A 23,941-nucleotide genomic window follows, 5' to 3' on the forward strand; every position below is an offset into this window, starting at 1 on the left:
TATGTATATAGACACACAAATACATTACAATAACAAAACAATAATAATTAATGTTTCACTTAATTAAATTTTTATGAAACTCTTTATACGCTGCAAAATTGTATTAAAATTTATTAAAATCGGTATATTGCCATCAGCAACGCAACAAAATTAATGCACCACAGCAAAAGTAAACAAACCCATTTGAGATAACTTAAACAATGTTTAATAATAAACAAGTTTATCGCCAACAAAGGTAAGTCAAACTGATAAGGAGAAAAATAAAAATTTCATTTTTATAAAAAATCTTTGAAAAAATTTCACTTTACTTTCAACTTTGAAATATTACAAAAATATTATCGACTTTTGGATAGATACACGTATAACATTCTATTTATGCCTAGATTTAAAAATCAATAATTTCCGATTAAATGCAACAATATGAATGACAGAGTGCGCTAGTTCACCGGCGAGATTAATTAATAACAAACCATTTAAGGTTGCATGCGGAGTGCACCATCAATACGAATAGTCTCGCCATTCATCAATGGATTTTCATAGATGGACTGCACTAAATGAGCATATTCCGATGGTTCACCTAGACGTTGAGGGAAGGGAACTGATTTGGCCAAGAAGGTGCGCACCTTCTCGGGCAATCCCTGCAACATTGGTGTGTTGAAAAGACCCGGCGCAACGGTACACACACGTATACCCTGTGTGCTAAGATCACGTGCAATTGGCAATGTCATGCCAACCACAGCAGCCTTCGAAGCCGAATAGGCAGCTTGTCCAATTTGACCGTCATATGCAGCAACAGAAGCGGTATTTATAATAACGCCACGTTGTCCATCCTTATTTGGCTCGTTTATACCCATTACACCGGCCGCTAGACGAATGACATTGAAGGTACCAACAGTGTTGATCATAACTACGCGTGTAAAATCTTCCAAACGATGAGGGACATCCTTATTGAAGTTGTAAGTCTTAACAGCTGTAGCTGTGCCGGCACAATTCACAACCAAATCGAGACGTCCGAACTTTTCCTTAGCTGTCTGTACGGCGGTTTGTACATCCTTTTCAGAGGTCACATCGACTGGTACAAAGATCACATTATCACCAATTTCTTGTGCCACCTCACTACCTTTCGAGCTGCTCAAATCGGCCAACACAACACGAGCGCCTTGTCGTGCCAATCTTTCAACTGTTGCGCGACCCAAACCAGATGCACCACCGGTTACAAGAGATACGGCGTTCTAAAAGTATATATAAATTGTTATCAGTAAACGCGATATGATTTACAAGTAGCGATTGTATAATAAATCTTGTTGTATATGTGCGTTGTGAAGCCAAATATGTACGTACACACCCCCACTGAGAGAGGTGAACTTTGGACTTTGTTTACCGAACAGCGAAAGGCAGGACCTACGTTGCTATTGATATTTTGGTACTTGCCTTAATCATGTTGCTTGTTCCGTGTAAATATTAAAAATGACTACTTTGTGTTAAATTCAACTGCTTATAAAAAGATACGATGATATTTTGGAAAAACACCGGTTGCTTCAGCAATCAAAGGAAACCAATTGGCAATGAGAATCCAATTGGAACATATCAGTGTTCTTAAATGGCAGCAAAATTTCCAGTGAAGGGTTGCATTTTAAAGGTTTAAACGAAAATTAATTTATCAATGCGTCATCAACTTTAAATCGTGTTTGCCCTTTGAACTTTCGTTTGTTTTGTTTACGTTTTGGAAAACAAGAAATATATGCTGTAATTAAAAATAATCATGATTTTTGTATACCCTTAACAGAGCAAAGTTAATATGCCACGAAGTTTGTATAACTCAGAAGGAATGATCAGCGTAACAAGCCCATATTTTTCTTATATATCTTCACGAACGAACAACAACGGTACAAACTCTGAAGAAATTACTCAGATTTGGCTAATATCGTTAACGTTTTTTTTTTATTCAAAAATTCAAAATTCATGTTGTTGTATTATAGATTTATAATATTACTTTTTTATTTATACATACAATATAATAATATTTCTCAATAAAAAGTTAATTAATTTAGAAATTATTACTTTAATTTAAGCTGAAGTTTCGTTAATTCTCTGCCAGCAATATTTTTTATGCACATAAAAGGGTTAAGTGAGTCAGCTGTCAGCTGTGAAAAATTGTTTCCATTTAAATAAATTGTTGAACAAAAATTCTATACGGTTTATCTATATTTTGTAATTTTTTTTATGCATTTTCGAGGATTTCTAACAACAATAAATAATGGAGAAGCGACAGCTACGAAATAGCACGTCCAAAACGGACGAATGGATAAAATGTCAGTCCAAACAACGGCCTGGCCAATATTATATGTTTAATAAGGGAACAGGCGAAACCAAATGGTGCGGTGAATTCAAAGATGATTTGCCAGTAAACAAATCAAATGATAACAAGAAACCAGCCACGCTACCAAAAAATATAAGTAAATATAATCATTATCACAAAGAAATTTACACTATTTTGAATACATTATTTGGTTTCAGGTACAAAATCCATACGAACACCAGCGCAGGATCGTCTTAAGCGTTTGCAACATGATTTAAAAAAGGACCATAAGGAAAAATTAACGCAAAAGCAAACTAACAGCACACGCCGACAGCGTAGTCAAGAACAAGTGGTTGCAATTAGCAAAGAAAATGAGAATGGTGCGACTAAGGATACAAATAATTCAAAGAATAAAAATACAAAAACAAAATCCACAACAGTTATTACGCCAATAGATTCCAGAAAAGATTGTCAACCATCAACAAGTAAAAACGCTTTATTAGCCAACAAAGAAACGGATAAGCGAACAACAGCAAACAACTCGTCACAGAAAAATACTAAATCAAAACAAAAGTCACCGAAAAATCAAACCAAAAAACGTACATCCGCCGATGCCACAGTAGAGACGACACAAAAACGGCAAAAACGTCCAAATCAAGAATTGCCCTTTAAAGAAAAAGACCCAGCAAACACCGATGATACAAAAATTGAGGCGACTTCACACCAACAAACTGCTGCTGTAAGTGGTATTGGTAGTGGCATTGTAAACAAAATAAAAGCTATATGCAAAAGTACCTTCAACAGTTATTGTAACGCTAAAAACGCTTTGAGCCAGAAACCATTAAAGCCATGTATTAAGCAAAATAATTTTAAAATACCAAAAAAACCAAGTGGAGCCCAGCATTCCACAAATTTGTCAGTACAAACTAGGGAACCTGAAAATCGCACAGCCTATGAAGATGGAAGCGAAAGTGATATGTCCAACCATAGTAATGATATATCTACTACACCAATGACTATTGTAATGAAGGGCACTGCAATGCCATCTAATGGCGATGCAACTGTGGATTTTAAAGCAATTGCCCTAACTACTATGCCCTCACAATTATATGGTGCATCGCAAAATCGTGCCTTGCCTTATCCGCATGGTAGTGGTAAGTTTGTATTAGTCATTAGGTACATACAAATATAATACTAACTAATTTGGAATATGATGCATTCAAGCTAATACGCGCTTAGAACGTTTACGTAATTCACTTAACCAACAAGCGTTCGCGAATGGCCAAAATCTGTCCACACCAACGCGCCTATGCGCTTCGGCGTGTTCATCAGCTTTAGCGTGTGTGCTACGCGACACGGCGATGGCGGAGGAAAATACTGCAAATGTAGATGGTGCGTATAAGTTTAAAGTGTTTATAAGAACCATAAATATTAATATTTTAAATAAATAAATTATATTTTGCATATTTCTAGAACCGATGGACTGGATGCCAATTGAAGAGATAAAAACGGAAACAATTGAGTTATCCAGCAATGAGTCCAGCAACCAACACGCTGAAACCATGGGCGAGTACTATGGCACCGTCAATGAAAATCTACTACGTTGCGCAGTAGAACATAAATTTGGTGCGGCGTCTACAATTGGCAGATGGCTTAATGATTACTATTATTTTGTTTTGGATACAAATGTCTTGCTGCAACATTTAGCATTCCTTGAAGAGTTGTGCCATATGACATTGTGCGGTTAGTAGCAAAACTAGTGAACAAATATTAAATATGTGCATAAATGTCTCAACAACCTTCTCCAACTTTCAATTAGATACCGGCGGTACCATACTGTATATACCGTATAGTGTATTACAAGAGCTAGACAAATTGAAACAATTTGCGGTGGGCGATGGCACCAAAGTGCTGGCAGTGCGCGCTATCAAGTACCTTAATTCCAAGTTTGAAGCAAAGAATAAACATTTACAAGGTAAATATTAGTTTTAGCCCCATGCATAAATATATGTACAGTTATATGTGTGAATATTTACTGTAATTAGTGTTTTTTATTATAGCACAAAGCGCACTTAGCGAACTGGAACATCTTGTCGAAATCACTTCGCCAGATGATCGCATAATCAACTGTTGTTTACAAGTCAAACAACAAATTGATCATATTATCTTATTAACTGAGGATATAAACTTGCGTAATAAGGCTATTTGTAATAATATTTTAGTGTCGACAAAATCAGATCTTGTAGCCAAGCATACATAACGGCTACAGCTGTAAATTTAAATTGACATTAATTGTACATTTAAAAAAATAAAAACACAGCTATATTTGAGGTTATGTCTGTCAAATGTGGTAAACGAGTGATACACTGCCATCCTAGACGTTTAAGTTTCATATAAATTCTATTCGCGTAACGTAGAATGTAAACTATTATAACAGCGATACTCAGTCACTCGCAACATCACTTCATTTCGTTGAGTATTTTTGAACAATTTGTGATATGGAGAAAAAACATAACATTACATAGAATAACTATTAGTTTAGTACTAAATTTAGTTTGTAAACTTGTTACAAATATTCGCAGGAGTTACATTTGAAATATGTATGTATATGAATTGATATTTTTATACTTGTATGGAATACACATTAGTTAATATTTTCTAATAAATCTGAATAATTTTCAAAGCAAACAAAATCCATTTTATATACACAAGTAACTGTATATTTAATTGAATTTAATTTTATGGGTCAGCTATCTTTTGCCGTTAAGATGGCGTCGCAACAAATATTTACACAAGAATTTGCACTTATGAACAATTTGCATGTCAGCTACAGTAGCGGTGAAGAATATATTTTACAACAAAAAATTTCATAAAATCTTTTCAAATCAAAAATTAAAATTTATTATTAACAGTAGAGCTTTTTGAAAAATCTTGAATCGCTCACTTAAAACTAAAAATCAAAAACTTTGGATTAACACCTGTTTAGAAAAGCATTTGTTAAAATTTAATATTAACGTGCCCATTGTAACTAACAGCACTGTAACCGTAAAGCTATATCCGAACAACCAAATGGATTACCAATTGCGTTTTTTTTTTTTTTAATATTTTTGCTGTTGAACAATTAATAAAACTACCAATTTCTGTAGTCTTCATTATTTCAGCATTAGGTCTCTTTATTACGTTTTTATTTGTTGTACAGTGCAGAGGTGCGGTCACTACCTATACCGCGGTGAGTTTGAATTTCATATTTTTAATAGAGCAAAAATTACTTGAATTAGAAGAGTTATATTATGAAGTTATTAAATTTTGTTAAGTGTCTACACTATTTCTCATTTAGAAGTGCCACTAGTATAGAGCGTTCAGGTGTTGCATTAGTTAAGCGCGGTTCTGATTGTGTTTGCCCTCCACCAGTGGTGGCCCAAAACTATTCGTATAGAAAACAATTTGCCTGTAAACGTTCGAGCTGATCGGACAGTACTTTTTGCTCTGATGTTAAACGATGTATTTCCTGCTGTTCCTCCACGCTAATTGGCTTGCGTTTGGCTTTATTTTGCATTGTGCGTTTATAAGCTTCGAGTATTTCTTGATCAATTGTGTCGAGTTTACGTTTGATTTCTAAACGCTTAATTTCTTCAGCGGCAGATTCATGAAGCCTCTTCAATGCGGCACCATTGTACTCAGCTATTGCTGATAATTCGGCGATTAGACGTTTTATTTCTGCATGTATTTCATCTTCATCATTATTTGGAAAGTCATTCAGGTCCAATATACCTTGCTCGATTAGTTCTTTTTTGACACGTTTTTCAATATCAATACAATTGCGTAGTAACGACAGCGAACGGAAATTCATTTGTGCCGAGGAGTGTGTATTCTCACTACTGCTATTGCTGCTATCAGCCACCGCCGATGCCGCTAGCTCGCTGGGATTTTGTATCAGTTGCTCTTCTAATAGTGCCGACACTAAACGTTGTGTCAAAGGCCCAGTAACACATTCATCCATCATGGATTCAGCCTTTTTTAACATACTACTTGCTGCACTATTTTGCAGTTTTAAACGATTTGAATTGGCGTTTGGATTTGAAGCTTGTTGCACTTCCTTCATATCTTCCGTAGCCCAAATTGTTGAGTAATGCGGACCCAGTTCTGGTATTGGCGGCACTAGTGGTCCAGAATACTGTTCAAGGAGATCATCAAGCAAACGTAGGTCTTCATTTGTTAATGGCATACAATATGGCTCGACGGAAAGCCAAAATTTATTTGGCGTATCATTTTTGGGTAGTGTGACTTTTTGCAGGTGATGATCACGATTTTGTCCATGACCATGAGAACTAGTCGGTGGCACATAGTCCATGCTATCATCCGTATTCGGTGCAACTGGACTGTTTTTAGCATGTTTTGTGTGTTTCAGTGACGAGGCGGGTGTGTGTTTGGGTTTACGTACACTTGACGTTTCCTCACGCTTACGTTTACCGCTAGACGAGCTATTTACATTGACTGTTTGTGTTTCGCCGCTAGCAGCATGCTTCGTGCGTCGTTCGTTACGTCGTTCATCTTTATCCAAATTCTCATATTCGGACTTGAGTACACGATAACGCAGCGCAACACTCGAAAGTAATGTTTCAAGTTCCAGTTGTATATTGTCTAATTCCTCTGCCGCCAAATAGTCATCAGCTGAACGTTGCAGCGCTGCATGATATGTGGGTAGTTGTTTACTGTTGTCTTTAGTTTTCATTAGTGGTATGTTTATGCCAACGCTATTGGCCTCAGCATCTGGTTGAGACGTTGTCGAAACCGGGCCGGTTTTGCCACCAGTTCTGTTACCACCACCTGATGAGCTGGCGCCAAAACTGGAAGCCTTAACTCCTTTTGAATTGCTTGTTGCCATATTTTGCGTATTTTTGTGCCAAAAATTGTTTTATTTAAAAGTTTTTTTCGCAGTCTTTTCGCAATTTACGTTGTATTGATTGAGAATGATTTTATTCTGAGTTGTCAATGGTTGCGTTGCCAATTATAATAACCTTGTTGTTTACATATGTTGCGAGTGTTGCTCGCTTTAATATAGCGCTGGTTTTTACATATACATATTACTTCATTAAATGAAATGCATTAAAAATTTTAACAATAATTTGTTTTATATTTAACAAAGTAATGTAAAAGATATCGGATTAAATGTTTATATGGATAACGTGACAAAAATTTGATAGTTTAACGCTTTTAAGAGATTAGTTTCCCGTGAATCAGAAGTTTCTCAATGTTCCATTCCCATGCAACCCTGTACAACCTGAGCGAATTGCAGTTTTGTACGGCAGCTCTCAGCTGTTCTTTGTTTAGTCGCCGCTGGGAATTCGTCGCGTTAAGTATTTAGTTAAAGTGATTTGTGTGCAACATATTTACTTTAAATAAAGAAATTAACCTTGTTTTTATTAAAAAAATAAGTAATATTTAATTTACACAGTTCTTTAATTTTAAGAAAACAAAACTTATATTAGAATATGAAAAACAACCACTAATGAAATAAATAATAATAAGTTGAAGTACGTATCAAAAGTTGTGATATCAATTTTCAATTGAAAACAACAAAGTGTGATCAATTTAATCAGCTAGCTGCGGCACCACAACGGCGACTAATAGTAAAATACCAATTGACGCTGCTAAATTCAATGCAAAGGGTAATATTTAGAAATTTTTATTTCGCCAACGTTTACTCATTCCGAAATTCCGCTTGATTTACGTTGGGTGGTCAATGAACACACAATAAATAAATTAGTTTTAATAAAAGTACGCCTTGTACTCTACATTGATTGTGAAACAGCTTTTAATAAAGCGACGCGTAATTATCTGCTTTACTAATTATTGGAAGCAGAGTTTAAGTACTTAATAGACAAAGTATATAACTTTATTTAGAGTTATGTACAGTGATGTGTTTACTCGTGGTTATAGTAAAAGTTTTTTATATTTTATAACTATTTGAAATATTTTGTAGAAAAGTTTAAGATCTGCTGCAACAAACTCTAGGAAACATTTTCAGAAATAATTTACAAGCATTATTAGTTGATAGTTTACTTTTTTCATAGAGAAAAATTTAACGTCATTAATATATTGTTTTCATGTGACTAGGTCTGCAGTTATGCGTTAAATAGCCTTTATGTAAACAAATATATAACGTTACTAATTTGGAATACAGGCATTTAACTGTAACTGAAATTGCCTGTCTACAATAAACATGTCTTAATGGAACACAATGTTTTAGAAATATCAAATAGGTGCATTATATCACTTTATTTATAACTCGGCCTTTACCTTGGCCAAGTTAGATATCGATTGTTTTTATATTTTCTAGTTAATTTTGTTAAACTAATTAAACTTATTTTAAATGTCTTTGTTAAAATTCGTACAGCGATGCATTGCTGCCTGATTCAAATTATTTTAAGTGAGTAAGTGACATAAGAAAGTAGCAACTGTCAGTCTATTGGCATTTCCTACGTCTATTAATGTTATTTGTATATAGTTGCTACAATTTTAAATCTTAATAATAAAATTTTAATAGTCGTGACTCCGTACTGTGCAATCCACCGCCAGACAAAACAAAGAGTCGATAAAGCCTAGAGCGTTTATGTCAACAACCATTTAATAATTAAAAATAGTAAACAATACAATTATGGCTTTGTCTACCAAATCACATCGACTGGTGCAGCACATTTTCAGCACATGTCAAACAGGTTTACAAGATGTTTTTGGGTGCATGGAATAAATTTACAATGCATTTGTAACTGTACGCACCCTTTTAATGAAAATAAGCAGCTACACATGATTTTTGTAGCCGCATGACAATAATTTTGTTTGCGTATGAGCCTAAAAATTTACAGGAATCGATTTACCGCTTGATATTATATACACAAAATCAAATTTCCTTAAATTCCACCGCAAAAAGTTTCCAATGTGTAATTTACAAAACGCGCCTGCATATTCGACAGACAAACACACAAAAAAAAAATTTATTTTAATTATGTGGTATTTCTTTGGCCAATATTTACCAAGTGCTAATTATAATTTTTGTAATTGTTTGACTCTTAACTGGCGTCATTGTTTACTTACTTTGTATGTATGTATGTATGTATGTGGCGCTGATTTAATTTTTCCTTTAAATTTCTAAATTACTTTATACACCAATACATATGTAGCTATTTACCCGTAGGGAAGCTAACAATTGCAGCAAAACGAGATAAGCACGACCCAAAACAAACTCATTATAGTCATAATCAGCGATAAGAACTCGACAATCTCTTGGCGAACTATTTAGAATGCTTTTATAATTTATTGTAACTTTCAAGTTGAAGCTGAATTGCATGAAACGCCGTAATGAAGAACAGCTTGTTTCGAAAGTGTATGCGTTTTTATTGAAAATTGAAGTGTGGTTGAAGTAATTACATGTGTGTAGTTACATGGCAAGGGTATAAGGAAAGGGTAATGAGGAAAATTTCTTACGTTTTATATATACTGTACATATGTATATTTATCATAAAAATTGTTTGAGAGATGTAAGTAGGTGCTTGTAGCATTTCTTAAATATTGATTGATAACAAGTTTATGTTTTGCTCTTAAATAACTTTCTAAAAATTTTATGTTTGCACATTTGCAAGCTTATCACTTCATTTTCAAACTTTAAAACGTTTACGACAGCTTGTATAGATAATTTAATGCTCTCGACTTGAAGTGATCACATCTTTAACATATCGATCCATCAAGTTTCAAGTAGATATATTTATATGAGCTTACTTGGCTAAACGTTTTAAATAATTTTTGAGCTTACCCATCGACAAATATATGTACATACATACATACGCACAGAGTCTTGTACAAATGTGTAAACTCGTACATATACACATATCTGTGCTTGTGCATCAAAACTATTGGTCATAGCAGTGCAATGTGCCGTCAAACATGATTGATTGCCTGGGAATGCTTGTCGAATAGATAACACCTTGTATGTCGTATCAAATGTCATATTAAGTGGATTAATCGAGTAAATTAAATACTCATATTTCACTATGTGTACTCGTTCATTAAAATACATCCGTAATTATAATTAATAACGGTTACGGAAGTCAGTTCCACAATTCAATATAAAAAATAAAAGTTTTCAAATATTTAAAATTTTTTGTTTCTCAGTTGTCTTACAAACACGGTCTTAAATATTATTTAAATATTAGAAGTTTGTAGCACTTAGACGGCAACGGTGGAGACCCTATAAAATATAATATATACGAGTACATATAAATGTACATATACATGTGTATGTATATGTATACAAATGATCAGCGCGACGAACTGAGTCGATGTAGCCATATTTGCCTTTTCTCGTCAAGAAGGAGCTCATTTGTCGAAACCGCCGATACCACTATAGCATATAGCTGTCATACAAACTGAACGATCAAAATCAAGTTCTTATATGGAAAACTTTTTTATTTGACAAGATATCTTTACAAAATTTGACATGGATTATAGCTCAAGGCAACGTTTTAATCTCCGAACGAATTGTTCAGATCGGACAACTATATAATACAGCTGCCATGCAACTAACCGGTCAAACTCGAGGAAACTCTCTTATTGTCTAGGTATCTTTACAAAATTTAGTATAGCTTATTATACAATTCATTATTAAATAGAGTTTATTATATTTTTTCGGTTATTTATGCGAATACATTTTATCAAATGCTCTTCTGGCGATCTGTTTTGCAAATGTTTGAAGTAATTTGCTTGCGAAACACTCAGACTCCATATTTTTCACCAATGCCAACAATTTGCTGCAAATTGGAAGATCATTCTCTCGAATTCCATTATACATGACAGCCGTCAATCATAAGCATAGTATTATCTATTGCAATCACCTTTGATTCACGATATATATATACATATGTATGTATGTACATATAATATTTACGTCCTACACTAACGAACAATATCTTCATAAACTTTTTATACAAACTTCGGTACTACGCAAATAAAATTGTCAATATATAATATATATTTATATATAATATGTAATATATAATAAAATATATACTAGGGTACATATGTTAAAATTTATATATACCTCATATTCATATCACACATTCACTCTTCGATGCCATCCGTTTTACGTTTGCACATAAAATTTGCCTCTTCAAATGTCCCCATAATCAAAATTTACCCATCTCATTAGATATATCCCAGTAAAATGTTATTATTTTCGCAGTTATTGTCGCGTTATCGGAATTTTTTCTTGGATTGTGCAAGTTGAAGAATTTATTGTATTTTTTTATTTTAATTTTAGAATTGCTGTATTTGTGCTAAAACAGAGTAAATTTTTCTTTGTTTATTTTTATTTTTTTTTCTGTGTAAAAGATTATTTTAAAAGGGAATTTATATACACTCTCACACACGGCCCACGATAATATACAAGTATTGAATGATAACTTAAGAAATTTAGGAAGTTTCAGCAGATCCAATGGTAAATTACCTAACAACTTTACTCTGGGAAAGACATTGAAATTGCTAACAAAAATTCTAAAGCCTTCAAGTTCATTGTCACCGGAGTTCGCATTCTCTCACTTTTTAAAGATGTAAAATGTAAAAAAAACAGTTTACCTACCAACGAAACCTGAAGCACCATGATATTATCTCTTTCTGGAGCACTGAATACTGAGTTAATTAATTTGGCTGTTATACACAGTAGACGCTTCCTTTCCGTTGATAATGTAGTGTTAGGAAAGTAAAAGTTAGGAAAAGAGATTGAGTAACCTCGCGAAAATCCTCTGCCGCTCATTTAATACTCCTGTTTGATATTTCAACCCCTTACTAAAAGTTCGTTTTCACACGATTTATGACACACCTGCATAGGTTTAGGGATTCCGTTGTCTCATTCGCTTAATGTCATGCTATGTGCTGGTATGGCTTAGCTGATCAAATTTGACCCGGACTGTCGAAAAATATTTTCACTAATTTTAATAGAAATATTTATTATCGCTTCCAAAATAGGTTTCTGAGCCAATAAAAGCGTTATTTTTCATACACGTGTTATAAGCCACTGCTGAGAGCGATTACAGTTATTTTAGAGCATTTTAATTATATCTGTTATATCGATTTATAGGCGATGTTGAGATCCTCTGTTATCTCTCTCATGCCCACCCGACGATTTTCAAGCACTGTTTTTTTAACATTTTCGGTGATATCATTATTAACAGAGATAGACGACTCACATGAAGCAAGTTTTCGATGACTCTACGGCCTTTGCGCCACTCAAATACTTGTGTTCATAATAAAGTAAACTCCCCAAAAACATTTCTGCAACATTTTCAACCATTCCACAGCCGTGATTTCATTGGAAACAGGTAAACTCCTTGTTAAATTTTTTTCTCTGTAAAAATCGCCAGACAAACTGAAATCAAACTTCCCACGCACATAAAACTAGCTTGTACCAATCCAACCAAATTGTTGTCTATCGATTCGGTTTGCGCCCGTAGTTGATTTGGATCAGTCCGGGTCAATTTTGATCTTGAGTATATATGGTCAAAAATTACTTTTAAATGTACACGTTGTACGCAGGACCCCCTTTTCCACCGATACTGTCATCAATTACACTAAGTGTCTTTACAAATTTACTTGAACGTGTGTTTAATTTCCATCCAGTATAAATTACTTATAAATCAACACTCTCGCTTCTCGGTAGCCAATTTCAGAATTTAAGGGTATTTCTGTTATCAAAGCAGCTTAAGGCCTTTGTTTTCGGGAATTATGCACTTTGAAAACATAAATTTATAAGCTTATTTTAGCCTTCCTGTTGTATCAATTGTTGTCATTAAGGTCTCTGTAAATAATTAACTTATACTCATAGGCAACTGGTTTAGAGGTTTACATCGCATAAATGCTGAAAAGATAACAAAATGCATTGTCCCACACAGCTCTTAACAAGGTGAATGAATTTATTTGTACTCCAATTATTTTATTGTTGTTATTTTCCTGTCAAACTCCGAAAATTAACACATCATTAGTTAAGGGAAATGAAGGTAAATGAATACAATTAAGCAATTCAACTCTGCTTGCTAACATAATTTACACATCTAAATAAATCTGTTAACACAGCTGATAGTCACCAAATGCTAAGTGACCAGTGATTAAATGCAATTATCGTTTCATTTCAAGCATCTTTTAACATTCTTCATGAGGTTAATTTAAAAATATTGCTTGCCCTTGCTTTTATGTGGCTATCTATTAATTTCATTGGACAGTTAAGTAAACAGCTCTAGTTGCTTGGGTATGGGAAAACTACTTCCAATAACACACCTGCTTTTCATTACTTTCAGTTTGACAGTAAATTTTCTCCACTTGCATGCGTGTGCGTATAGCAAGAAAAATACAGTGACGGCTACATAATTACATACACATTTCACATATGACTATACTTCCAGCCGAATATAAAATCTATTTACAATATATCCATTCTTGGTACAAAATCACAATATTGTAAATTAATTGTTATTAAACTGTGGTAGGTTAATCGGAAGAACCGATATTCTTACATTTGGATCGTGGAAAAATATAAACAAATTTTGACTGTTTTGAAGGAGAGAGGAGAGTTCAGAGGAGAATTTTTTTTTGCATAAGTGTACAAATGCTTCAGTTATATTTTGGAAGTGTAAACAAATTATAGAATTTAAGTTGATGGTCTAAAAATTTGCGGCTTAATTGGGTACTGATTTTACCCATTTTCTGTAAGTAACATAAATGTTTGTAGGATATATAATTTTATGGAAAAAAAGGCAGGGCTATATTCAAATATCAAAATGATTACCTAAGTTTACCTTAATAAAGTTGTTTGATAAACAATATCGTTTTGTGGACGTTGGCAGATCTATTACCAATTATTTCCTTCAAACTTATCTCTCACAAAAGCTTTTCTTATGGCATAAAAGTGTTTACAAATATCTCTAGCTTGATTTTGATTCGTCAGTTTGCCATACAGCTGCCATATATGCTGTAGCAGTCCGGCCTGAACAAAATGTTTGGAGCTGATAGCGTTGCCTTGGCCAATAATCGATGCCAAATTTCATGAAGATAATAAAGTTTTCAAATAAAACAGTTTTCCATACAAGGTCTTGACGTTGAACGGTCAGTTTGTATGGCAACTATATCTTATAGACGTCTGATATCGACAGTCCCAACAAATGAGCAGCTTCCTGAGCAGAAAAGGTGTGCAAAATTTTGTTAAAAAAAAGTATTTCCAATTGAAATGGAACCCCTTGAGTAAACCGTTATTTTTGATTGGTCCCCCAGGCATTAATTCCAAGCTTCAAATCTTTTCTATGACCAACACGAAAAATGCATGTATATATATTTTAAGTAATATCTTCCCTTTAATTAATCTCTACATTTTATACCTACAAAAACCGACTTAGTAATTACTCCAGTAATGAGCAGTTATTCTCAAGTGTCACTAATTCTGTGACCGCCACTGTAGATACATAAGTAAGCACTTTTTGCACCTATATAGATATATTTCTAAATATTACATAAATAATTTACGTGTTATTCCGAGCCGCGCCGAGCCTATTTGTAATATGCGCGAAAATATAATATTATATTATTTTCCAAATGGGATCACGTGTTATATATGTCTGTATGTTAGTAGCTTAGATATGGCCATTGCATGGGGGAAAACTATTATTATCAATTTATTACGTATATTTATTGTTTTTTTGTTGCCACAAACAGGCGCTGAAAGTGGGTGGGATTTGTTGGGCACAAAATATCACGCATAACAACAATTGGCTTTTGTGGCGTTGAAGCCATTCATGTCGGTAAGTGGTCTATAAATGGCGCTATTAAGTTATTACTCACCTAAGAACGGGGCAATAGTTTTTTTTTATGTAGAGAGACTTGCTTTTCGTTAAGTACAAGGAATTCCCGTTAGTAATAGTGTTGTTATATTTGCTTAAAATGTATGTGATACTATCTACTTTGAAATGTGGTCAGCTCTTTGCAATAAAAGTGCTTTGTTGAAAAAGCTCCTTCCGATATTTTTTAAAGTAAGATAATTTTCTGCACATAACAGTACTTTTTAGTTTCTGAGTAGGTTTATGAAAAAATAAAATTAAAACATTAAATTTGTTTTAATAAGATCCCTCGTACATTATTTTGGACAATAACCGGTAAAGAACTGTAAAAATGCTGAAGCAGGTTTTTATAATGCATCGAATAGTTTATGTTGCAATGAACTAAAGCCATTACGATCTTGTATTTTTATGTCATAGGAAACGTGTCTCATGCGAATCATCCCTCTACCTCTGTTAATTACGATAACATCGAAAAAGTTTTACACTACTTCGCCTAGCCTCAATTCGACCCTGTTACTTGCTTAAAAGCAACAGTCATACTAGTACAACAAGACCGAATAAGAATTATTGCTACTCCAATCTTTAAGAAGCACTTTTTTCGTCATTTGGATACATTGGAAGTGTGGTGTAAAGCTATACCAAAAAGCTCAAAAAATCACTGTTAGATGATAGACTCAAAGTCACACAAAGTATTTTCACCGAATAATGTTCATTAACTTGATCTAAAAAGCTAGTTTTATCTATTTAAACTTTCATAAACTCTTTCTTGTGAGTAATCTTGTAACAAGACTTATTGCGGTTGAAGAGTCCTGTTTACTTTTAAAGCTTAAGGTTTCCACTATGATTATGAGTTGTACAGCTTCTACCTATTTATATTCGACTTTTGCTTTCTTACAGGGTTTGCATGATTATTATAAATTAGTATTGGATTTGGAATTAGGTCTATGTAACCTTGAAATCATGCAGGTTATAATGTATTTACCGTATGAATAAAGAAAGCTTTTTACATAATTTCAAAGCACCCTTATCTAACCGATTCTTTGGTTCAGAGAAAGTTTATCTTAGATTCGATTATAAAACTTGAAATATTTGCTTATACTCTGAAAAGAAACTGATTGCCAGTTTATTTAAAATCATTCAATAATCTAAAATTATGCTTGTTTCGAACAAATGTCGAGTTGTCGTTAGAAATTTTCATATCTTATTTTCATAAGCCTGTAATCATCTCCAAAAAAGGTTATATTTTGGTGGCATGTGTGCCGGTCGTTCTAAAAGAAACTGGAGTTGAGTATAGGTATTTTGCAGCGTAAATAGCAGAGATGGTTAATACTCAGTTGTTCAAGGCCTGAAATTCGAGATAAGCTTATTCAAATAGAATTTTTCTTTTTTTTCATCTTTAATAATACTAGGATAATATTAGGGCTAACATCAGCAAAAGCAATTGATCCTAAAAATGGCATCAGCTGATCTGGCGAACCTCGCATTCTATACGATTATTGATATATTCTGTTCTACAACAACAACAAATTTAATTAGTAACTCTAATCTTCAGAAGATTTTCTACATTTGTTTGTTGTCACACGATGTAATTAACAGTAATACGCTATTATACTGTTTATTCCCGTTATCTAATATATCTGTAATTCCAGATAAATTGTTGCGGCATAAACGCTGTAAAACCAGTTTATCAGCCGTACAAGCATTTAATTAATTTTCCAATTTGCATTTTTAAATTTTTGATACAAAAAAAGTTTCCTCTCACACAAAGGGTGCTTGCGTTTATATATTTACTTGTATATATGTATGTATATAGAAGTAATTCCCGTTAAGCGCATCTTCAATGTAAGTAAGTGATCTCCCTTTGCATTCGGATTATCAATTGCGTGTAATTGTTGTTGGTAAAAGCCAGTTTTGATTTATTAAAGGTAAATAAACCACAACAAGCCATTACATATGTACAAGCTCTGTGCGCGTATGTATGTGTGTATATGCTGATTTGTGCTTATAAATCCCAATCAATTGCTGTGCAGTTTATTGCTGTTTGTATGTTTGTATTTAAATTATTGTATAAAACGGTTATTTTGGGTTACCAGCAGGTTTGGGTGGCTGACAACGAGAATCAAAGCAATGCCACAGCGGCTATTGATCAAACAGGGCGCGTGATGTCTTGTGATTGGTATTTTTTTTTAATAAAAATTCGAGGGAAATTAATATGTCAGGACATACAAACATATATGTAAAAATATGCATATGCATATGTATGTATTTAATATACTTTGAAGTGGCTGTTTGCACTGCGATTCATCATAATTTATCAAAATCTTGAGCAGCGGCATAGACAAGCTTGCATAAATGTATAATTTATTTATTTTTTTGATTGATGGCGGCGCGTCACTATTTAAATATCTTAGATAAAAATACGCAACTGAGTCAAACGGTTTGCTATAACGAGCAATTTGTATACCCTAAACGGGGTAAATTAAGTTTGCTCAGAATAAAACATCAGAGACCCTAACCAATATATGTGTACAAATGATCAGTATAACGAGCTAAGTTGATTTAACGAAAAAAAATTTTGCACACTTTATTTTCTCCCAAAAAGCTGTTCATATGTCAGAAACGCCGACAAACTGGCATGGGGTATTGCCTAAGACAATCCATTTTGAAGCCTGAAGAAGAAGTTAGTACTTTAGAAGCTGCTTTGCTTAATATGTTGAAAAATTCGACCTTCTCGTATGGTTTGGCCATAACCCAAGTATGCTACTCTGATAACATTTTCTCACCTGAGATCCTGGACATCAAGCCCAAAGAACTGCGTGTAAAATTCCAAGCTGGTATTGCCATTTTAGCCGCTGTATCGTTAGAGATTGATTATCCAACTATTGCTTCGGCAGCACACAGTGTTACCAATGGTTTCAAGAATCTATTGGCTATTGCTGCTACCACAGAAGTGAATCAAATTTTTTACTGCTGCTGCTGCCGCCGAAATAAAGAAAGAAGCCAAAAAGGAGGAGTCGGAATCAGAAGATGACGACATAGTTTTCGGTCTCTTCGACTAAACAACCCAATGCTTTAAGATCGAACCACTATAGCATATAGCTGCCATACAAAGTGACCGATCAAAATCAAGTTCTTGTATGGATTTTTTTTTTATTTGTGCAGGGTATTATAGCTTCGTTGCAGCCGAAGTTAACGTGTTTTTTTTAATATACTTTTTGCATTTTTTGTAGAGTAAATCACACACACATTTCACTTAAATGTAAAATAATGTTATTTTCACCTTTCATTACAGCGGCGGACCATTGAGCTGACAAGATGAAATTCGCCGAACATCTCTCGGCGCACATAACGCCGGAATGGCGCAAACAATACATTAACTATGAGGTATATTTCGCAATACATACATGCATATTTAAAAATATTTAAACTTTCGACTAAAAACTCTAAAAAATTTAATACAGGAAATGAAAGCCATGCTCTATATGGCTGTCGAGGAAGCGCCCTCTGTCGACAGCGTTGAAGATGAGGTACTCAAACGTCATTTCGCCAATTTCGATGAGAATTTCTTTCATTATTGCGACAAGGAATTGAAGAAAATCAACACATTCTATTCGGAAAAGTTAGCCGAAGCGACACGTAAATTTGCCACACTCAATGCCGAGCTGAAGACGTGCATCGACGAATCGGAACGTTCGGCGAAAAAATCGAAATCGTTGAAAAAGTCCGGTTTACCGCATCGCAAAGCGGCCGAACTGAAACTGGCGTTCAGTGAATTTTATCTAAGCTTGATTTTATTACAAAACTATCAGAATTTGAATCATACTGGTTTTCGAAAAATTCTCAAGAAGCATGATAAGGTAGGTGTGTTTGTGTGTAGAGGTGTAATGTAATTTGTGATATCACAAAATTAAAAATTTTTTCTGCCTTCTACTTGTTGTTTCCAGCTACTACGCGTCGACACCGGTGCCAAGTGGCGTCAGGAGTATGTGGAGGCCTCACATTTCTTCACCAATAAAGATATTGATAATATTATCAATGAAACGGAGACCACGGTCACGACTGAATTGGAGAGTGGCGATCGTACGCGCGCTATGAAACGTTTGCGTGTACCGCCGTTGGGTGAACAGCAGAGTCCGTGGACTACATTTAAAGTTGGTCTCTTTTCCGGCAGTTTTATTGTGCTTGCCATAGTGGTGGTGTTGTCGGGTAAGTTTGCAATTTCGGCCTTACAGTCCGAGAAATATTTCTTATTTTAAAATCACGATTAGTTTGGTATTATATTTAAAAACTTACTGAATTTGAGTTTAAAAAAGCTATGGCTTGAAGTATTACCATTACTAAGATGCAATCTGGCAACCTCATAGAACTTTCTGCTATAACTTTTCGATCGTTCTATGCCAGTTGCTTCTACATAACCGAAACGGACCCGGATTTATAACCGTTTAAGGAATTACCACTGGTTAGCGTTATTCCAAATTATTTGAGGAAATTTTTCAACTAAATATTTTTGAACTCGCATTTTAAAATTTGTGTTTATACCAGTGTTTATCTTTACAACCGGACTTTTCTTGCTCCTTTTCATAATTCTTTTTACTCAATAGTTTTTTAAATATATTTTATGTATTGAAATCCGATATCTCTGTCTCATTTCAGCAATTTTCCACGATATTACCGGCGAAAATCTCAAAGTCACTTTCCGTCTGTATCGCGGTCCGTTGCTTATAATTGAATTTATCTTTCTAATTGGCGTTAACATCTACGGCTGGCGTTCATCAGGTGTCAATCATGTGCTCATCTTCGAATTAGATCCACGTAATCATCTCTCCGAACAGCATCTAATGGAATTATCTGCGATATTTGGCGTAATATGGACGCTGAGCATGTTAAGCTTCTTGTATAGCGCCAGCTTAAGCATACCGGCTTTCATTAATCCGCTTACGCTAACCATTGTGATGGTGGCATTCTTGCTGAATCCATTTCATGTATTTCACCACGATGCGCGTTTCTGGCTATTGCGCATAACTGTTAGTTTTATCTTTTCAAATATTTATGTGTGTGTATAAATACTCCTTTAATTTACAGGGTCGCATGGTAGCAGCACCATTTTTCCATGTCGGCTTCGCCGATTTCTGGCTTGGCGATCAGTTGAATTCACTCAGCACAGCCTTGCTGGATTTCGAGTATTTGGTGTGTTTCTATTTCACCAATGGCAATTGGTTTGAGGCGCTCGACGCTACAACATGCATGGAAAAAGATTTTATTATACGTCCTATATTTAATTGTTTGCCAGCGTGGTTCCGTTTTGCGCAGTGTCTGCGTCGTTACCGCGATTCGCGTGAAGCCTTCCCTCATTTGGTGAACGCGGGAAAGTATTCGAGTACCTTTGCTGTGGTGATATTCGCAACATTAAGGAGCTTTAATAATCGTTAGTATTTGCTATTACAACTTCATACTAGATTTGCAGACCTTGTAGCTTTCAGCGCGTATTTGACTTAAGATAATGTTAGCTGAATAAAGTGCTGAATATGGTCACACTTCTATACTAGAGTTTCTAGGCCGTTTGGCTTAATTCAGCTATGATTATATTAAGCTGAATAAGTGCTGAACGCCAAAACACCTAGAAATTGTAGTGTCGTTTTAAGTTGTACAATAATCGTTAGTATTTCGAATTGCAACTCCATACCAGATTTTCAAGCTTTCAGCGCTTATTCATGGTGAGATAGTGTTAGTTACACCATTTTATCAGAATTTTTAGAACGTTTGGCTTAACTCAGCTGTAATTATCTTAAGCTAAATAAGTGCTGAATGCTAAAGCGTCGGAAAAGCTTGATAGTGAGCTTATTATTAACCCACGGCTGCATTTTTCAGGCTACTACTCGAGCACATTTGACAATCCATACACCTGGCTGTGGATTATTGCCTCCATCATCTCCTCATGCTATGCTTACACTTGGGATATAAAGATGGATTGGGGTCTCTTCGATAAGAATGCGGGCGAGAATACATTTTTGCGCGAGGAAATCGTTTACTCAACAGTAAGTGCTAATTAAATCTACAAACAACAAACTAGAATATACCATATACCTCACACATTTTTAACAACCACAGGGCTTTTATTACTTCGCCATCATCGAAGATTTGGTGCTACGTTTCCTATGGGCCTTATCATTTTATCTAACTGAAATGAAAATTGTTAGCAGCGATATTATGTCATCCATAACGGGTATTTCGGAAGTATTCAGGTAGGTACAAATTAAACAATAACAAGCTTAGTCTATTTTATAACATATATTTTCCATTGCCCAATAGACGTTTCGTTTGGAACTTCTTCCGCTTGGAGAACGAACATCTCAACAATTGCGGTAAGTTCCGTGCCGTACGCGATATCTCAATTGCACCCATCGATTCATCCGATCAAACACAAATATTACGTATGATGGACGAACCGGAGGGCGTTATAAATCGTTATACGAAAACTAATCGTCCCAAACCGAAAAAGAATAAGGATCCTGAGAAGCGTAGCTTGCTACAGCCACGTGGTTCGCTGCAGGATCTTACTATCGATATTGATGGCACGAAAAAATTATAAAGTCCTGCAATAATAATGATCTGTAACTAAATCTTAAGTATCGATTAAGTGCTAAAAAGTCCTGACCACTTAAGTAACAGTAAAGAAATGTATGCTTCCATTGTGAGAATTGTAAGGAATATTAGTGAAAACATAAAACTTAGCCAATAAGCCATAATAGTATGTACATATACATTTGCCAGCCATCTATTACACAAACATAGTTACATTTAGTACAATTTTCTTTGGGCATATTAATATAAGTACTTAAAGTTAGAGCAGTTTATTTTTTATACCACCGCTAAAAGCCAACAGTACTTTCAAACGTTTCGAAGTGTGAAAATTGAAACACCCACTGATTGCTATAACTCTTTGAGCACAACAATATATATTCGGCAGTATTACTTATGTATGTAATTACAAATAATTTTTCGTACTTACACATTTTTGAAAAGCTTATTTTAGTTTCGTTTCTTATCTTTTTATGCTAATCAATACGTGCAAGTAAATGTGGTATGTAATTAAAAAGACAAGACACTAAAACCCTTTAGACTTACTATACATTTAAATATATACTAAAAACCTTTAGACTTAGTATACATTTAAATATATACTAAAAACCTTTAGATTTAGTATACATTTAAATATATACATTTATAAAATAAAAATAAAAAAATATTTGTAGGTTATGAAATAAAGTAACCGTTAGCGACATTACCTTTTGTTAACCCAAAACATTCCCCCAATTGGACTTTTGCTAAAATGTTTAACATTTACAAAACTATATATTGATAATTAGCTTAAAATTCAAAAGAATTAAAAAAAAAACATTTTTGCATATAAAAAAATTTTGTTATTGCTCTTTTTCTCACATACATACATATGTAGTTAGCCCTAGGCGCATTTGCTAAATATATGAAAATAAAAATACGAAATTGCAGACACTCATTTTATTGATGAGCGATTTATACATATACCCCTATAGACCAATATATTGTTGTCTAAACCGTAATAATATTTACTAATTCTAACTGGATTGCAAGCGTAAAGTATAGTCCAACGAATTATTGTAATACTAATAATACTAACTAATGCTACACAATAAAACATCATATACAGAAAAAATCATAAATATAATGTATGCTTAAAAATTTTTTAGAGTCAATAAATTGTCAACGCTGCATATATTGCTTTTTTAATAAATTTAAGATAAAAATAAAAATACTAGACTGAGTAAATAATAATGAAATAATGCGAATCTTCTCGATAGTTCTCGATTGCTTTTAATCCACATTAGAATTTTAAATAAATAAATAAAGAAAATACACACTTTTAACAGAAATGTTTTGCACAAAATTAGTGAATATTTTCAATAGGTGAGATATTGACAACACCAACCTTTAAAAAAAACATTATTTTCAAAATGAGCAATACATTACAGGACAGGACGTACCGCTCCCACGACAGTCGGGTCTACGTAACCGGAACGGACCCGCATTTTATACGGTCTTCTACATCAATAGTGTTAATCGGTATATGAAAATTGTCGTGTAAGCATCAAAAATATAACCGATATTAATTCTTATAAAGCAAAATAATTATGTTGAAGTTATTATCCAAAAAGAAAACAGAATAGAAGTCGCAGAAAAATTATCTTCAATGAATTCCCAACAAAAGTCACCACTCAGTGATTCGGTAGAATTGATTGTTTGTAAATTCCGGAACCACAATGAATCAATTTACGAAATATACAGAAATTCGTTTAAAGAACCATTTATTAAAAGTACGAAAAATTGGATATACGAATGGCTCACAATGATTATTGTTTAAAACCTATTTTTGTGAGGTTATTACTACCTGAATACAAGTACATATTCATCTTAATATTATATCATCATAACATTTTTATTTTTGGTCCCACTGTACATTCGACAAACAAACAAATTCTAAAAACTAATTGATGCAATTTTTTAACTTCCCGCTAAGAAAATGGAAAATTTTCTAAAAATCGGGAAGATATTGGTTTCACCCCATTTTGCAAAAATCGAGAATCAGGATAAAAATTTTTTCCAAACGACTTGACCGATCGACACCAAAAACTAATCAGTTCTAAACCTTGAAGAAACACATCGTTTGCCGACAAAAACATTGAAGTTGTAAATAAAAACGAAATTGTAATCGACAAGTGGCAATGTTTTCAAA

General features: G+C 33.9%; 4 protein-coding genes across 5 annotated transcripts; 2 read left to right on the top strand and 2 right to left on the bottom strand.

Annotated features, from left to right (window-relative positions):
- Positions 1 to 267: 267 nt before the first annotated feature.
- scu (hydroxysteroid 17-beta dehydrogenase 10) lies at positions 268 to 1,591 on the bottom strand. Its single transcript, XM_014231987.3, has 2 exons — positions 1,432 to 1,591; positions 268 to 1,232 (listed from the first exon to the last, which is right to left on the bottom strand). Exons 1-2 carry the CDS (start codon positions 1,438 to 1,440, stop codon positions 474 to 476), a joined length of 768 nt encoding a protein of 255 aa, XP_014087462.1. The 5' UTR covers positions 1,441 to 1,591; the 3' UTR covers positions 268 to 473.
- Positions 1,592 to 2,135: 544 nt separating this feature from the next.
- Swt1 (Swt1 RNA endoribonuclease) lies at positions 2,136 to 4,568 on the top strand. Its single transcript, XM_070110626.1, has 6 exons — positions 2,136 to 2,456; positions 2,518 to 3,453; positions 3,524 to 3,691; positions 3,773 to 4,042; positions 4,119 to 4,274; positions 4,360 to 4,568. Exons 1-6 carry the CDS (start codon positions 2,258 to 2,260, stop codon positions 4,557 to 4,559), a joined length of 1,929 nt encoding a protein of 642 aa, XP_069966727.1. The 5' UTR covers positions 2,136 to 2,257; the 3' UTR covers positions 4,560 to 4,568.
- An 832-nt stretch (positions 4,569 to 5,400) lies between these two features.
- Positions 5,401 to 22,922, top strand: LOC106615706 (solute carrier family 53 member 1). 2 transcript variants are annotated; one of them, XM_070110625.1, is made up of 9 exons: positions 5,401 to 5,528; positions 18,464 to 18,555; positions 18,633 to 19,028; positions 19,116 to 19,377; positions 19,825 to 20,195; positions 20,254 to 20,596; positions 21,040 to 21,206; positions 21,280 to 21,413; positions 21,481 to 22,922. In XM_070110625.1, the coding sequence occupies exons 2-9, from the start codon at positions 18,487 to 18,489 to the stop codon at positions 21,758 to 21,760; spliced, it is 2,022 nt and encodes a 673-aa protein (XP_069966726.1). In that variant the 5' UTR covers positions 5,401 to 5,528; positions 18,464 to 18,486; the 3' UTR covers positions 21,761 to 22,922. The 2 variants fall into 2 exon arrangements, with proteins under 2 accessions (XP_069966726.1, XP_069966725.1); XM_070110624.1 differs by lacking the exon at positions 5,401 to 5,528 and adding an exon at positions 7,641 to 7,968.
- On the bottom strand, positions 5,437 to 7,298 carry Ada3 (transcriptional adaptor 3). Its single transcript, XM_014231988.3, has one exon. It carries the CDS (start codon positions 7,182 to 7,184, stop codon positions 5,724 to 5,726), a length of 1,461 nt encoding a protein of 486 aa, XP_014087463.2. The 5' UTR covers positions 7,185 to 7,298; the 3' UTR covers positions 5,437 to 5,723.
- Positions 22,923 to 23,941: the final 1,019 nt, after the last annotated feature.

This window comes from Bactrocera oleae, chromosome 5 (assembly GCF_042242935.1).
Source record: "Bactrocera oleae isolate idBacOlea1 chromosome 5, idBacOlea1, whole genome shotgun sequence".
Taxonomy (NCBI): Eukaryota; Metazoa; Arthropoda; class Insecta; order Diptera; family Tephritidae; genus Bactrocera; species Bactrocera oleae.

Excerpts from the sequence above, each read along its gene's own strand:
- LOC106615706 (XM_070110625.1), top strand. The coding sequence starts at position 18,487 with ATGAAATTCGCCGAACATCTCTCGGCGCACATAACGCCGGAATGGCGC. Across the intron at positions 18,556-18,632 it reads AACAATACATTAACTATGAG|GAAATGAAAGCCATGCTCTA; the intron begins GTATATTTCGCA and ends AATTTAATACAG. Across the intron at positions 21,414-21,480 it reads GGTATTTCGGAAGTATTCAG|ACGTTTCGTTTGGAACTTCT; the intron begins GTAGGTACAAAT and ends ATTGCCCAATAG.
- Ada3 (XM_014231988.3), bottom strand. The coding sequence starts at position 7,184 with ATGGCAACAAGCAATTCAAAAGGAGTTAAGGCTTCCAGTTTTGGCGCC.
- Swt1 (XM_070110626.1), top strand. The coding sequence starts at position 2,258 with ATGGAGAAGCGACAGCTACGAAATAGCACGTCCAAAACGGACGAATGG. Across the intron at positions 3,692-3,772 it reads AAATACTGCAAATGTAGATG|AACCGATGGACTGGATGCCA; the intron begins GTGCGTATAAGT and ends GCATATTTCTAG. Across the intron at positions 4,043-4,118 it reads GTGCCATATGACATTGTGCG|ATACCGGCGGTACCATACTG; the intron begins GTTAGTAGCAAA and ends ACTTTCAATTAG.